Source organism: Porites lutea, chromosome 7 (genome assembly GCF_958299795.1).
Source record: "Porites lutea chromosome 7, jaPorLute2.1, whole genome shotgun sequence".
Lineage (NCBI taxonomy): Eukaryota > Metazoa > Cnidaria > Anthozoa > Scleractinia > Poritidae > Porites > Porites lutea.
This window is the reverse complement of record NC_133207.1, coordinates 34,779,119-34,795,872: the sequence shown is the minus strand read 5'-3', so window position 1 is coordinate 34,795,872 and position 16,754 is coordinate 34,779,119. Positions and strand designations below refer to the sequence as shown.

The following is a 16,754-nucleotide window of genomic DNA, read 5'->3' as shown; positions in this document are numbered from 1 at the left end:
ATTCTTCCAGAGGCGTCGTTGGCCACAGCCGCAAACTTGAACGAAGGGGGCTCTTGTTTGGGTTCATTGATAAAGGAAACCGTCAGTTGCGATGTTAAACCCCTCGAGCTATCTCGCACACCACATTGCGTCAGCCATTACGCCGCCGCGCGAAGCCTGGGTTTTTGCCCCGTCAGGGCAAAAACCCAGATTCCCTCGGCTGGAATATAAAAATAGCTCCACGGGGAAAACACGGATGACGTCATGGTCATGTAAAAGGCAACGAGTCTATTTGGAGAAATTGACGTAATGTGCCCTGATATATAAGTGTCCCCTTGCGAAATACTTATTCAATCGACTAGACTCGACAATGCAGAAGAGAGCCACGAGCATCGCAGAGTTTTTCCCAGCGAAGAGATCGGATCAAGCAGAACAGCTTGATGGTGGACGAGCGACGCAGGAATCATCCAGGTAGGAAGTCATTTTTCAATTAAGTTTGTTTCCGGTTTTTTTCCCACCGGCCGAGGACTCAAAAAAGCAGTCGCACCGAAGCAAGGTAAATGGTTAACCGTGATTTTCGGTTACTTAATTCACTTAGTATTGCCCAACCCCGTTGATCGTTATTGCGGATTTGAGACCATTTTCGAAATTAATTGTTTTTTTGTTGCCTTTCTTTGGCGGGAGTTTATTTTTGCGGATTTGCGATTTTTTGTATTTTGCTGGAAATTGATTTTTGCGATTTCCAGACAGTACCAGTACCCAGCATTGATAATATGTTTGTTATTTTCGGGAACTTATTTTTGCGGATCGCCGGAAAAAGCGGCGCAAAAACAAACAAATTCAAAAAGTCATGATTGATTGGGGTTGGTTAAGTCATATACCCTTGCTTTTCTATGTACCAACGAATCTAAATTGCGTGTATTTCAATTTCAACTTCTGCATAGAAAATTGGCAACAAACTATTTCCTTTTTAAAATTGGAATCAAATCTAATGATCAATGCAGTTTCTGTAAAGAAAGCTCGGAAACTCTTTTCAATTAAGTTTGTTTTCGGTTTTTACGTTGGGTTTGGAGAAATATGTGAGAAATTCTACTTATCGTTCTGTTTACTTCTTCCCGCTTTAATTCATTTTCTGAGGCGAAAGAATAACCAACAGATTGCTCACTTATCGTGCTTTTTTAAGTTGGATGTCTGATTGTTTTGTTGCAGATCTTCACAAGATCCGCCAGCGCCGAGCGAGGCTGGCAGTGATACGGCGGACAGCCCAGAAAGGTACAGATTTTTGCTTCGTGACAAGCATGAAACTATTACTAGCAACCCAGAGGAAAACCGCTTAAAACGAAATCGGGACTGATGAGGACCACAAATTGACTAGCTGATTCGATGAAACCGTAATTTCACCACCATAATTTTAACTACATTTTTGACGTGGCTACGTTAACAATGTCGTGTCTCTTATTCTGTGTAGGCCTTCTTGTTCCCGCCGGCCGAGGACTCAAAAAAGCAGTCGCACCGAAGCAAGGTAAATGGTTAACCGTGATTTTCGGTTACTTAATTCACTTAGTATTGCCCAACCCCGCTGATCGTTATTGCGGATTTGAGACCATTTTCGAAATTAATCGGTTTTTTTGTTGCCTTTTTTTGACGGGAGTTTATTTACATGATTGATTGGGGTTGGTTTAAGTCATATACCCTTGCTTTTCTATGTACTAAGGAATCTAAATTGCGTGTATTTCAATTTCAACTTCTGCATAGAAAATTGGCAACAAACTATTTCCTTTTTAAAATTGGAATCAAATCTAATGATCAATGCAGTTTCTGTAAAGAAAGCTCGGAAACTCTTTTGCACCTCTTTTGGGAATGCCCGTTCGTTAAATCCTTTTGGAATGATTTGTCGCTTCTCATGTCCTCATAAATTTCTTTAGTAGTCTATTACAATTGAAGGTGTCTTTTTGACAACGGGGTTAAACGACTGTATCTATTTGCTGTGTATTAATTCATTTCTGTTTTTTTCAGACAGTTTTTTGACCAGGAGGCGAGAGCAGAAGGGACACGAGACGGCCGAAGGTAGGTCAAGCATCTTTCTTAATATGCATAACCCTCGTATGCGGCTGTGCTGAGGAATGAGGAAAATACTTCACAGTAACTAATATTTTCCCGCGAAATCGCGCTACAGATTGCCGCGAGGGAAGGGAGGAATCAAGAATTAAAAACAACGACAACAACAACAACATGACTTTAAAAACTTTTTAAGAGATCACTTGAGGAGTATTTGTGAAAGAAAGTCTTTCAAGTTGTCATGAGCTATTTCGCCAATTTTTCCTTCTTTTCGGTGACATGTGCATTGACGTAGAATAGCCCGTACGGAAATGTTGGTAAGTTTCTATGTACGTGTTTATATGACGTTTGGCGTTTGCCATCAACGCCATTCTAAATGATCTGCTGTCCCTCTGCACTTACAGCGCTGACCACGACGATGAAGAAGATGAAGATGGTGACGTTGAGTCCTCACAGGACAGGGCCTTCTTCGTGGCGGACCAGGATGTGGTCGAGGAAAGTAGTCAGTCCTTTTATCGACAACAGGACGCGGCTTCCCTCCAAAGGGACGTCGAGAGCGTGGAGCCATATTTCCCCTTGGCATTCGCAGAATCCGCCGACCGGCCTCTAGCTTTCAACTTTGACTTGTTTCTGCTAGACAGCCTGTCGTTGCCAAGGCACATAGTGCCTCGAGATTCGCGGGAGGAGGTGTCCAATGCAGTTTTGTTCGACAACGCTGCCAACGCTATCAGCTACTGCACCGAGAGACTGGAAAGAGGGTGGAAAGATACGCGTCCTGCCGCTGATCCAACTGAGCGGGCAAGTCGCAGACACACCCACCCAAAGGTGAACAAGTGGGAACTCTTTCGCCGTCACAGCGCACGTTTGACCGAGGCTCTAACCAGCGGACAAGCGCCGTTTGACGCCAATTTAAACCGCGTTCGCTTGGACAGGTACGTTGCTCAGAGACACTAGTAAAAAGCTATTTTTTTGGGGGGGAGGGGGGTATTCGCGCGAACTGACGATATTTTGTTCCTTTTGTTTCCTATTTATTGGCGATTTTCTAGAAAGTACACAGCATTGATAACATTTTCGTTTTTTTGTTTAATAATCCTACAATGCTATGTACACCGTTTCGTTTCCGAATGAAGGGGGCAAGTTGTAATTGAACAGACACGATTGGTTAGTACTTAACTTCTGTGTAGCGAATTTAAGTTATAGAGAGTATTCACCCTGGAGTAGATTTTACGTGTTTGCGGGAACTTATTCAGTCACGGACCGCTGGAAAAAAAACCGCCACACGGTACCCAATCAACTAATAATTTTAACCACAAAATCTTAAACGGCACACTTACGAAGCCCTGTCTGTTTTGGAACGACTGGTTTGGGGGCGCAAAGCAGGAAACCTATAGACAAGCCTTTGTGGACTGACCCTACTCTCTTGCTCTCCCAGGTTTGGAAATATCATGATCTGGGACGCTCCGGCCTGGAGCCTCGCAAGCCCTGAATTCACGCACGGCTTTCCCAAGCGGCTGATAGTGCAAGAACACGGGGGTTTCTTACCGGGGAACATAACCGTGTCGGCGAAGGCCAGCAATTTGACGCTGAGGCGTTTGGCGGTGTGCGACGTGGCCTGCTTGGTCAGTCAAGCAACGACCGCCGGCTCAGGTCTGAGTAGAGCACGGCTCCTTAACCTCCGCTACGCGGCCATCAGTTACCAGAGTGGGTCATTCTGCCCGCAGTACCTGGCTTCCGCCATGGTAGAGTTTGGCGTAAACTTCGCCACCTTTGAGGCATTATCGGCAGACACCTTGGACACGCTTCACGCCAGCCTCAAGCGGGGTTGGAGACAGGGCGACGACTCCAGCAGTAGCGGCGAGGAATCCAACGAACCCCTCATATCCTGTCCGGAGAGTGTTATGCAGGAGATAGGCAAGTCCAGCGCGGAGTCTTCTTCGGAGGCTGGAACCTCCCAACAGCCACCAGGAGACAGCGAGCGGACAATGCTCTGTGCTCTCCTCGCACGGCTGAGCAGCCGGCCCGGCTCGGAAAGCAGCGACTCAGAGGAGGACCACCATGGGGAGACTGACGGAGAGAACACCTCGACGACAGTGGGTGGCGCACGCGCAGCAAGGAAGAAGAGAAAGACTTCCTCTGTAGGCGGGAGGAGAGCCAAGGCGTCCCGCGTGGGAGAAGCGACGGAGGGCAGGGAACCAGGTAAAGAACGCTGAAAAATGAAACCAAACTCGATTATCACTCGCACATAATAATAATAATAATAATAATAATAATAATAATATTTCTATAGCGCTCTTATCCTATGTTCAAGGCGCTTTACAGTCATGTAAACAACATTATTGAAAAATATCTACAAATATACAACCATATCCTATTATATTTACAATGAGTAAAAAAGGGAAAAATTAAAACTAACGGAATGTATACAAATCTATAAAAACAATGATCCGTTATTATGATACCAATACATGCTGGTATCAGCACATGATACCAGCTTCGTGTTCTACGTCTCAGGAGAGACCGTTTTCAGTTTGTGGAGTTGTGCGCACACGCTGAGACAGTCGCAAACATTTGGTAGCTAAGAAGCAAACTTGAAAAGCATTGATAGATTGCTTATGTCATTCTTCTTATATTAGGAAAGTGCTAGCAAATATGTTGCGAAGTCTGAAACAAGAGATTTCCTTGCAACAAGAATAACAAACATGGAATCAATACCCCAAGAATAACAAAATTGAGCAAAATTTCATACTGGTAAAGGAACAAAGGCACAACATCATTTTTTCGGCTAAAGTTGCGACACAGCTGGGCTAGCAAATGTTTGTTTTCTATTTAGCGTTTATCTTATATTTTAAGTTGTTTGACATCCATATTGCTTAATTTTTATATATTACATTAATCTTAACTCTTCATTTTTGTAATGCGCATTTGATCATATTTTTATGTGAACCTGGGCAATATAAATGATACGCTCACTCACTTCCAAATCATTAACGGCGAGAACTCCCTGTTTCATTTCAGCAGGTGTAGAAACGACAGGCGAACCAGTGACGGCGCAAGAGGAAGAAGAGGCAAATCCCTGGGGCTTGCAGGACGGGTCGGTCGCGGGACTCAGGCTTGACGCCTTCCCAGACGCGGAGACGTGGCAGGACATGTTAACTTTCTTCCGACAACACCAGCCGCTTCGCCAAGAGGTGGGTGTCCACACTGATGGTCTCTTATCCCTCCCTATCCTTCTTATGGTTATCGTTATCGTTGCTATTTTTAAGGAGAACATTTTCCGTCCGCCGATGACACAATCAGAAACACTGCATTTTTTGTTCTTTCTCTTTCCAAACAGGAAATACGAACCGCCATGCCCAGGGCAGGCGCTTGGCAAGGAGACCCCGAGAGGGCACAAGAGGCCACTAGCAACCTGATTGCAGACGCACGCCGCCAACTGCTTGGTGAGAAGATGGCAGCCCTCTTCGTCATCTGCGGCCGCGACAACTGTAACTGCCGAGAAGACAGCTGTGCTCTGAAAGGCGGTCAATATTGGCTACAAGAGCAGCCACGAAAACCCTGCTCGCAAGACCTCCGCTGTGCCGTTTGCAGCGTCTTCACACGACACCTGGACCTCTGCAATCTCCTCGGTAGGGCGTCTACTAGCAAGGGCGCTCTCTTCAGTCGACTCCTTGCGAGTTCCGTGGCAGTTCACCAACTGTACGACCTCGCCGTCCCGGCAGACTTGCCCCCCGGTCAGAGGGTGACCAGAAAACAGACCGTAAAGGGGATACTGTGCTCCATGTTAGACGTCGAGAGAAATAGGCTACAGTGCCTCAGGCGCATAGGAGAGCTAGCCACGCTGGTGCCTAAACTGCTCTGTGTTCAACTTAGCAGCGGTCGCGCACTCTTCTGGGAACAACTGAGAAGAGTTTCCAACACGGTGATCGGACAACGCGGTCGAGCGGCAAAACTAGCCGCTCTGGAAGCTTTCCGCAGGAGAATGCCGGACGATTCGCCCTGGAAGGAGTTCTTGACCCCCGATTGAGATCTCCCGCATCGCAGTGACTGCCCGTGAATGACTTTGCACGTGGCGCTTCAGAGTTTATTCAGTACTTGTACTTTAAGCAGTTTATTCAGTACTTGTTTATTCGGTACTTGTGTTCCATTTTGCCTTCCTTCTTGTTACTTTCCTTTTTCGACAGTAGTGTGTCTGCCGGTTGAAGTGCAGGATGCCTGTAAAAGATAGCAATTAAAACTGTCAATAAAATGTTGCTTTCGCATGATCATAACTGTATCTTGTCCTGCTCTGACTCAAGGCAGAGAGAAAGAGGGTATACAAAGGTAGAATGCTTATTGACAAGAAGTACGTGAAATCTAAACCACAGAAGCACCGAAATTTACTCTTTTCATGCTCCGTCAATTGCTAGATCGGCAGTTAAAATTGATAACAAATTAACCCAATCCTTTACTTGTCAAGCCGGGGTGAAGCAAGGTTGCATGTTGTCACCTACCCTTTTTAATTTCTATCTAAGTGATGTACCAAAATTGCTAAATAAGCTGGAATCTGGAAGTTATTTGATGCACTGACATCTCCCATACTCTTTTATGCGAGTGAACTATGGGGGATTGATTGCAGTGGACAATTAGAAAAGGATCCAGCAGAATTAGTTCAGAATAAATTCCTGAAGTGGTTGCTGGGAGTTAATAAATACTGCAATAACCGTCAATGCCTGAAAAGCTGAGACAGCAATGGTTTCCAATCAGAATTGAAGCCCAATGTAGGAACTTTAAGTTCTGGTTTTTTCCCCTTAACCTTAACCAAAAATGAAAACGAATTATCCCAAAATGTCATACAATACTATTAAACGGAATGAAAACAAAGCTTTCTGGAGCAAAAAAAAAATCAAAAGCTTCATTATTGGAACAGATAGGGTTAGGAGAATTCTGGATGAAAGCACACTAGGAATCGTAAACATCGTAAAAATCAGGCAACGGCTTAAGGATATCGAACTACACAGAGGGCTAAGTGAAATAAGTAACGACACTAGAAAACTTGCTAACCAAAGCAACAAAATGAGAACCTACCGGTTATTCAAAACGATAGACAATTACAAATGTGGAGATTACCTACATCGGGTCACCCATACGCGACACAGAATAACTCTAACAAAAACTGCGACTAGGCCACCACAAATTAAGGACCCCTTTGTTTTTCCTGTTGAGTTTTCTTTACGATTTGTAAGATATCCATCGGCAGAAAATTTCACTCCAACATGTAAGGTATAATTATTGACGATTTCAATGTGTTCATTGCTAACCAGAAAATTGCGTTTATCTATCGTTGATTTTCTACCCTTGTTTGGAAATACAATAACTCTTGTTTCAGTTGCATTAATCTTATGAAGCCAATCCTGACAGTATTTTGATAGTCTGTCAAGACTTTGCTGCGAACCTGCTGCTGAGTTAGATATTAAAAGTAAACCAGGGGCATAAACTGGGACAGAATACAGCCTTGTAGAACACCTTTACCATAATTGCAAAATTCTGCTCGAACAATATAGGGGCTGTTTTTTTCTTTGGAGCGCGGGTGGTGGGTCTGGACAGAGAATCGGCTGCCACTGTTGCAAACGCGCTCTTTTCACTAACTTATAAATTGGATTCAGCTAACAGAGCCACTCCCTTCAAACATCTTTTGCAACAGAAATCCAATTCCATTAATATCCTATGGCTACGGCAATTCCTGGACTGTCAAACAGTACTCCCTTACTCGAACAGCGTTGGAAATTACAAATCAATTTCTTATTAGAGTTTGTTCTTTCATATCCTCTTATTCGGCTATTTTTATGTCGCACTCTTCTTATAGACCTTGTCACGGTTTTCGACGCCATCGTGACGAGAACGCGTGACAAATTACAGTGTTTGTATGAGAATCTAATGTCGAATAATTTCCGTAAAACGGCTGTTCTGAAAAAGGTATGACTTCTAAACTAAAGCGCTACCAAACAAAGGATTGTACTAAAAAATTGGGGGGGCGCGTACCTGTGCTTAAATTTCTCCGGAGGCTTGCTTTAGATTTACCATATATTTGTCTGTAATTTTTCCCGGGACTTTCCGACTTACAGACAAATGTATAGAAAATTTCAAAAAGTGGTTCTGCGTCTTCTAGCGCATGTAACGCCCTCAATGTTCTCTTTCTTTTTTTTTTTTTTTCCAGTAGAATCCCTAGGAGTGAAGCATTAGTTTAAAATTCAGATATTTTTTGCAAAACAGCCTTTCTACGGAAATTATTGGACATAAGATTCTAATACAAGTACTGTAATTTCTAACGCGTTTGCCTATTCGTCAAGATGGCGTCGAAAACTGCGACAAGGTCTATTACCATTATTAAACTATGACTGATAGGTGGACAAATTATAGAAAATGCCTGTATTTCCTGCGATTCTCCAACACATGCTGCACGCACGCTATTGTAGCTCCTTTTATGCTGATGACTAGTCTTAAACGCCGAAATTTTCTGGGACCGGTCTATAGCCATTTCTTTCTAACAAAAACAATAAAAGCACTATTGCAAAAACCTACCTAGCACTTGCTGCCTTTTCCCACAACAGGATTGTTTTTTATTTTCGCCCTCAAACTCCAAACTCGAGCGAGGATCGCACATCAGCTGACAAGATGGCGGCGCCGGTGGCCGTTTGGTTCCAGTCTCCCCCGTTCCATACACCGTCACATTTATACTCTATCGCAAGCCGATCTTCGTTCGTCTCTCAGAGCCAAACACCGCGTGTCACAAACTTGAGACTGTCACCAGCGCGCAGTTCACTCTCTATTATATAATACGCACAGTTTTTTAGCTGGCCAACTTCCTCCCTTCGCCGGTAATAAGCCCTCAAAAATACCCCCATTCACCTCTTTAATAGACCAATCACAGGCAACTTGCGCACAAAGCTAAGAAATATTTGAAGACAAGTCAATTGTGAATTCTTCCAGTAAAAGAAAGCTTCACACACAACCTATCTTTTTTACTTCAGGTTTGCTTAAGCCTATTTTCCCACGCAACATAATTCAGATTGATTGACATGCTTCGCCGGCCTTTCTCGAAGCTTAGAAACCGCAAGTCCGCTAAGTCGGTTTAAAGGTGAATTTCTCAGCATTTCGTTATTTAAAATAACTGCACAGTAATTTTCAAGGAGTTATAATAACTCCTCTAGTGGGCCTAATTTAACTCCTTACAGTGGAGTTATTTTTTGGGGAGTTATTTTAACTCCAAAAAGGGGTTTAAAGAACTCTTTTTCAGGAATAAAAGTGACCCCAGATATTGAGGAGTTGAAATAACCCCAAAAAAGGAGTTATCCTGTACCTAAAATTTTTACTCCATTTTTGGAGTTATAATAACTCCCTAAAAATAGGGTCTCTACTCTCGTGGTTGATTAACTAGAATATTGTCATCATTGTCCGGTTAAAAACAGTCACGAAAGTATCTTAAAATAACTTTCGCGATCTGAGCATGGTGATTAGCTCGTTTGAAAAAAGGAACTTTTTGCAATAGAAGAAGAAGTCTGTCTTCCAATTATTCACTGCAGAGATAATAACGGGAAGTCAACTTAACCAAATTTGATAAACGTCACGTTTGTACAACGTTATTAGCAGGTTTCGTGGAGTATTTTTTGCACTGAAAAATCTCTTGAAGCTTACTAGGCGTTGTGAAGTTTGTGATTTTGCAGGTTAAAGGAAACATTCTGTTCCAGTCTAACTGGAAGGTTTCTGTCTGCGTTAAAAGTTTCCTTAATAGGAAGCGCCATAATTCAGGTCATAGAGAAAAAGAAAAAAAAAAAGAGGAAACATCTTTACGGTGGCCAATTTACTTTATTGGTGTCAAATTGAAGTAGAATACCGAGCTGCAGGTGTTTCCCTGTTTCAATAGTATTCCGAATATTTTACGGCTACCCGGGCAAAGAATATCGTTATAGGTGGTTTTCACGTTACGTCATCGCCGCCATGCTGGTGGACAGTAAACAAAAAATCGTTCATTAGCTCGTTTTGTTTGCCCACCAGCATTTGTTCATTTCACCATTGTTATTTGTGTCTCCTGAGATTGGATGAAAACCACCTATACCGAGGACATTTAGATACAGAATCTTTATATCAAAGCTTCATTTCAAAACTAAATAATTCAATGCTGAATGAGTGTCTTCATATCTGATAAAGAGACGGCTCACGTCCAATTTTTTAGACCAAAGTAACTTCAGACCTTAATATTCGTGCAAGAATGAGTTGATCTACATCAGAGATTTTGAAGCCGCTCAAAAAACTCGCACCGCTTTTTTGACGTTCTCTTTGCCTTGGCAACGTCGTGGTTGCTGAAACCTGCCTTCACTAGCCATAATAAGAAAAAAGTTCTTTTTACAGGTGGCCTATGTCACATAATGTGGTTTTCAATAGGGCACTGCATAAAAAAAACTACAAACTACAGTACTAAAAATGACGAAGTATTAAAATAGATGAACTAAACTATAAACTATACCGCTCTCTTATGAACGCACATTAAAGTTTACATTTTAGTTTACTTCCCAAGCACGCGTAGCCCGACCATGCTGAAGAAAGTCTGCCCACCCCGGGGGTGGTTCTGGAATTGGTCTTGGATTGAGAAAGCGCCACTCGATGTCCTCCAATCGCGGCTGTAGTGGCGCGAAATGGACACGCGTAAATGCAAAGGGAAAGAACCCTAAAGGGATGCACCGGGGAGGGCCTTCTGTAAGATTGAAAGGAAAAATAGACTGCTTGCAATGTGGGCAACTAGTTCGTATCCGTCCCTCGGAATGAACAAACCACTTAAGAAGGCACTCCTCGTGAACTCGTTTCCGACAGCATGAGAGTCTGCTAGAAGGAACCTCAAGACTACCGAGGCACACTAAACACTTTGACTGAAGATGTTTTTCCAGCCGTGCCATGTCTCGCTGGTAGCGTTGTACGGATTTTTTCTTTTTTCGCTTGCCCATCTCTCGTGACTCTAAAAGACAATGAAACACGTGTGCTCCAATTAAAACTCAAACTATAATCCAAATGCCGTTTACCCTCAGCAGATAACAGGACGTGCCTTCTCGTGAAGGGCACGCGACTCAAACAACTTGCTGAGCATTACATGACAGTATTCACACACGACAGATGGGCAAGCTGCTACGATTTGAAGGTTGAGAGCTGGTAAATCACGCGTACAAGTGAAATAAGCAGAAGGAACAAAGCTGGGCCATCCACTGGCGTGGGAAGAAACCTCGCGCGCGCCCGCATGCACCGTGCAATCTGTCCCAGATGTGCAGGAGGCCTTCCTCCCAGCCTGAAGACAGAAGACGTTAGGCACGCGCGCTAACGGTCTTACCACGGCAGCGGAAAGCCTAGCCTTTGGTCTGCAATTATTTGACGGTTATAGCGCGATTCACAAGAGAAGAAGAAAAATTATGATCGTGACTGCGCAGTTCTCGCAGTCTGCATTTGCATAACGATTTCAGACAATAAGGCGTGAGCAAGTCACGGGTCATGCTTAATGTTTTTTTGTTTTTTTTTATAATTTTTTTATATAAATATATATTTGTTTGCCAATCGTTTGATAGTTCGTTCAATCAAGGACATTCAAAGGGAGTCAAAAACTTGATCGCCTTGCCTTTCCAAGATGGTTCTGAGATGCCTACGGTTGAGTGGATGGTTTCCGAACAAGCGTAAAGATGCGTCTCTTGGGTGTCCTGAGCTCGTACAACCCTTCAAGTCGATGGAAGTGAACGTCGATAGGATAGATCAGAGCGCTGGTTTTTTCTTGCCAAACATCCGTCCCCGCTTGAAATTCGTAATAATTTGGGCGCGTATCTAATTCTCGAAGCCAGGCCAACCGAACGTCTCTTCCGTCGTGGGTGTACTTCAATACTTTGGCTAAAAAAACGTCTGGCCGCCCTGGGTTCACATCGGAAGGAATAAGCGCGCATAATTCTCCGGGAGACGGCAAATCATCTGAATCTACTTCCTGTTCGTTATCGGAAGAGGTCGCTCCTGAGGTAGTCGGAGGCTCATCAAAAATAGAATTCAAGGCCGACTTACCGAGGTAGCGTAATGCTTGTGACGTGCGCTCCTGTTGTGTTCGGCGATCGTAAATATTTATTTGGGTTCTCAAAGTGTGTTTGCAAACACGCGCAAGAGATTCGGCAAGTCTCGCGTCAGAACTTTCAGGCGAAGATCGAAAGTGCTCGACCAGGGCATGTCTCATTTCATTTATCCCGCAGGGCAAGCCCAAGTTTCTCTTAAAAATGGTCGATAGGTAGAGGGAAAATGAGCTCGATGATCGGAAAGGCATGCCGCGTTTGTTCACAAAGAAGTAGTCGTGACTGCTCTCTCTGCAAAGCAGTCTTGGTCTCGACCTTGTTCTGTATTCCCTGAGGTGGTGTGTCAGGAAATCAAACTCTTGATCAAACTGCACGACGTTTGGGCCATATTTTGCGGCGGTCTTGTACCCCGTCTCAACCAACCAGACTGGGCCGTTGTCTGAGATGACTACTACATTGTCGCCTTCGGGCAAGCCTCTTAACAGAGTCTGCACGCCGCCTTCTGGCATTTCCGTCAGCGAGCGAAGAGTCCTCAGTTCTCTGCCTCGACCTGGATTGACAGCGAAAAGGAGAAGCATCGTAAAATCCATGTGCAGCCGCGCCTTGCTTGCGGCAGGTGCGTCCTGGTACTGGCAGTGAAGGCTTCGAACCAACTCTTGGTACTGAGGCCATAAAAGTCTGACGTCCGGCATGCTAGTTGTGAAGGCTTTTGCTCTTTCCAATTGCCGTCTGAGCGCGCGAAGGTCACTAGAGACAGAGTCACCTTGAAAATCCCCGTACCTTTGGTCTGCACCCAGGAAGTTTGAAGTGGTCACCAAAGATTGAATATAACAGGCGGCAGTGGAATTTTGCACTCGCCTGTCCGTACGCAGGTGGCTAATGAAAGACTCTACGAGCGGCAGGTTTTTTACCAGGGCTAACGAGGGCGTCACCTCCAACTTACTCGCGCCGAAACTTAGGAAAGTGACAAGGCGTTCGACGAGTTTTAGCCACGTCGTCATTGTTATTTTGCCAGAGCGCCTCTTGTGATTAAACTCGCTAGTATAAAAGGTTTTCATCGCTTTGATTTCCCTCACGACCCTTTTAAATGGCACGGGATCTAGTCCTCGACTTTCTAAGATACTTTCTACCTCCTCTAGTTTCACGTCGGCGCCTGATTCGCCGGGCTCAAAACTCAAGTTCTCTCCTTCTTCGTCACTTTCTTCCACCGCTACTCCTTTTTTTTCTTGTCTCTCCGTTTCTTTCAGTGTTTCTTCTTGTCCTGTCTCTTCCTCTTTTTCTTCCCCTTCCTCTTCGTCGTCGTCATCTTCTTCTTCTTCTTCTTCTTCTTTTTCTTCTTCTTCTTCTTCTTCTTCTTCTTCTTCTTCTTCTTCTTCTTCTTCTTGCTCTTGTTGTCGTCGTTGCTGTTCATCTTCTTCCAATTCTTCGCCCCTTTCTTTCGATCGCCGGTCGGCCGACTTACTCGCACAGGCGCTTTCAGAATACCACGGAATCTGAGCAGCCGTCGTCCCAAGGAAAGAGTGACATCTATTCTCGGTGTCAGTAGCAGTGGTGGGCATTGTTTTGCAAGCGTGACAGAGGGCAGATAAATTTTGTCCCGTAGGCAGATTTGTACCGGTTACATCGCGGAAAGGCAATGCGAGTGACTGGTTCTTTGCCCTTTGACTGAAATCTATGAATGAAAGGTCTAGACTAGCTTTCTGCAGGTAACTGGCGCATGAATTAGCATTGCCTAGGTTAAAACACCTGCTACTTTCGTTTTGTACGCGCGATTGGTGGTAAGCTTGTAAGACAAAGACGTCTCGCTTAGATATAAGCGAAATGACTTTGTAATTACAAAGTCCTGGCCTGGCCTTTCTAACAATGTCAAGGACGGTAGTAGGACATCGCACTAGATTAAGTCCCAATGTTCGCATGCGCGACTTGATGGTTTGTCTTGGGGTTCCACTGAAAACCTTGTCGCATACTTCTATAAAGGCATGGTAAAAATTACCCTGGCTGTCAGGGACTTCAAACAAGGTGTCAACCGGGTCTTCGTTCTGTCCGGCACAAGAAAGGGAAGCTGATGTGACGTTTCCCTAATGAAAGTAAACAGAAATGACATTATATGTAAATACAATGTAACTTGTTGGAAAACTACAGTTTGCTTTCTTTGATACACTGGTGTAGGTTTACGGCACGAAAAGTTGCCTTAAAATTTAACAAGCTTCCAGTTACTGTATTTTGGTTAAATTGTGATGTTTTAATGCTAATGCTTACTGATAGGTCATTTTGGGGTGCTTGTAGCTTTCTTTTCTCTTGCTCTACTTTCAAAACCGATCGACGCAGATCAGGATATTTAGAACAAAATAATAAAAACAACTCAATGACATAAAGGCCTGAGCCAAACGCAGATCAGACAAACACAGTTTAAGAACCGACTCTGCACTCTATTGCTTTCCTAAGCTACCTGAAAACCGTGAGTTGGAGATCGTCTTAAGACGGCTTTTATGACGAAGTTGATAATGAAATTCATTGCCTCCTGTACACCTCAGACTCAGCAACGTCAAACTGAAATCCGCAAACTCTGAATCTTACGCGGCTAACGTAACAAGAAAAGTCTCACAATCATGAGTGGGCAATATTCACAAATCAAGTTTCTGCCTTCATAATGAACTCCTTATGCACTCCCTATTATAGTTTACCTTATCCTTATTTTTATATTTACATTACTGTGCGAGTGTCGGGGACTCAAGTCATCAGTCAATCTTAAACGTTTGATTACTCCTCAAGAACGGGTTGTTAGAATATTCTACCAGGAGTATACCAAATCTTTTTTTTGTGAACTTACGAATTGTAAAATTTGAAGATATTATCAAACTAAGTATCTTTACAAAAAACGATAGGGACAAAAACATGTTTTAACTGTGCCGTACATTCACGCAACGCTTGAAGTAAGAATTCGTTCCGCTTGCCCTACTGCAGGACAAATGTAAGGAAATTTTCACTTGTGTTTTAAATTATCTAATTCCCTTAGCTCTGAAATTCAGAACTCAATGCCTCTAGTATTGCTGCGTTCGAGACTTCAAGAGAGAATTCAAGACTTTATTATAAATTTTCTAAAGAATATTTTTACAAGTGTCCTGGCACCGCAAACAGCTATAGCTAGTCTAGGCGGGCCAGGAATGATACGAAAAGAAAATAACTGCAATAAAATTAAGGTAAAAAAAATAACTGATCTTACGAAGAAAAACATATGAAAAAGATGCATTTAAAACTCCAAGGAGGAAAGGAAAAAAAAAACATTAGCTCGTTGTTTTGATAGGCAGGATTACAAAAAAATTGGTTCTGTTTTCTTCATTTTAAGAATAATTGAATTGGCTTCTAAACTGAAGTCATTTTTCTTAGTATAAGCATACTTTACTTCTCTTAATGCTTGTGTGTACTACTTCGCCTCTTTCGCCTTTTTTCTTTCTTTTTTTTTGTTCACATTTTACAATTCTTTTCTCACTTTTCCTTTTTTTGTCTGCAATTGCGCGTTTAGCGTTTTTATCCCGCAGGTTTTGTTAAAATCTCAGGGTTAACGTGCAACTGAGACAGTGCTATAACAGCCTTTGTTCTTTAAGTAGTCTTTTCAACCTTTGGTTTGCTAAGATTTGATTTACATCTCGGCTGTAAACGCTACTGGAAGACACGCCACATGTTATTTGTTTTTTTGTAACTTTCACAAGTCCAATTTTCAAACAACAAAAACCAAAACAATAAAACATTGAAGTCGACACCTCCTAGCGTTTCACTCAAGAAGGATATTAACTATTTTCATCGAAAGCAATTTTTTAAGAGGGAGACAAGGAAATCAAAGTCAAAATTTCGGGAAAATATTCACCCTAGCTTCCTTCGCTGATTATATTTTTTACAATTTTTACTTTTTGGGGATTTTTTGGGATGAAAATGGACAAAAATTTTTCTTGGAATGGTGAATGCTTTAAAATTTTGATATTTATTTAAGTGATTTGGGTTATTTTATCTGGAATTCTGCGTGGTTTTTTTTTTTTTGATACAATTGACCGTTTTTCTTTTGTCTGATTCGTTGACATTTTTCACCCTTTAAGGGTCAATTGCTTAAAATTGTCACCTTCTTGAGATTTTATTTTGGTGAAAATGGACAAAAAATTACTCTTGTAAGGGTGAATCCTTTTATATTTTTATATTTTCTTTAGTGATTCGAGTTAATGGAAATCTGTGAGGGTGTTTTTTCGGCACAATTAACCCTTTAGTGAATACAGTGCTTTTTTATAATTTTGGTATGGTAAAATGAAGTTGGAAACGATGTCGGGTGATATTTTTGTCTCGTACTTAGGTCATTTTCATTTAATTTGAAGATTTGAAACTTCGTTGGCCGCCCTTTTAGATTTTTTCAAAGGGGTTAGTCCATGAATCTGGGTGGAAATATTTTTAAGTCTTTTTTTTTTCAGTTTAGACCTGGAATATATTTTGGCGATTTTTTACAGGATTTAAAAGGTCATCTACGCCATTTAAAGAGATTTCAAATTTTTCGGCTACCATCTCTTTTCCAAAGATGTTAGACTATGATTTTTAGTGAAAATTTCGATTCTTTAAAAGATTCTCATATGGTCAAGTTGATGATGGCAATAATGTTTGGGTGATTGTTTA

The 16,754-nt window shown here is 42.6% G+C and overlaps 1 protein-coding gene across 1 annotated transcript; it reads left to right on the top strand.

The window, feature by feature from the left end:
* Positions 1-323: 323 nt before the first annotated feature.
* On the top strand, positions 324-6,246 carry LOC140943943 (uncharacterized). Its single transcript, XM_073393052.1, has 8 exons — positions 324-450; positions 1,189-1,251; positions 1,448-1,501; positions 1,996-2,046; positions 2,442-2,969; positions 3,470-4,233; positions 5,056-5,225; positions 5,372-6,246. The coding sequence occupies exons 1-8, from the start codon at positions 350-352 to the stop codon at positions 6,059-6,061; spliced, it is 2,421 nt and encodes an 806-aa protein (XP_073249153.1). The 5' UTR covers positions 324-349; the 3' UTR covers positions 6,062-6,246.
* Positions 6,247-16,754: the final 10,508 nt, after the last annotated feature.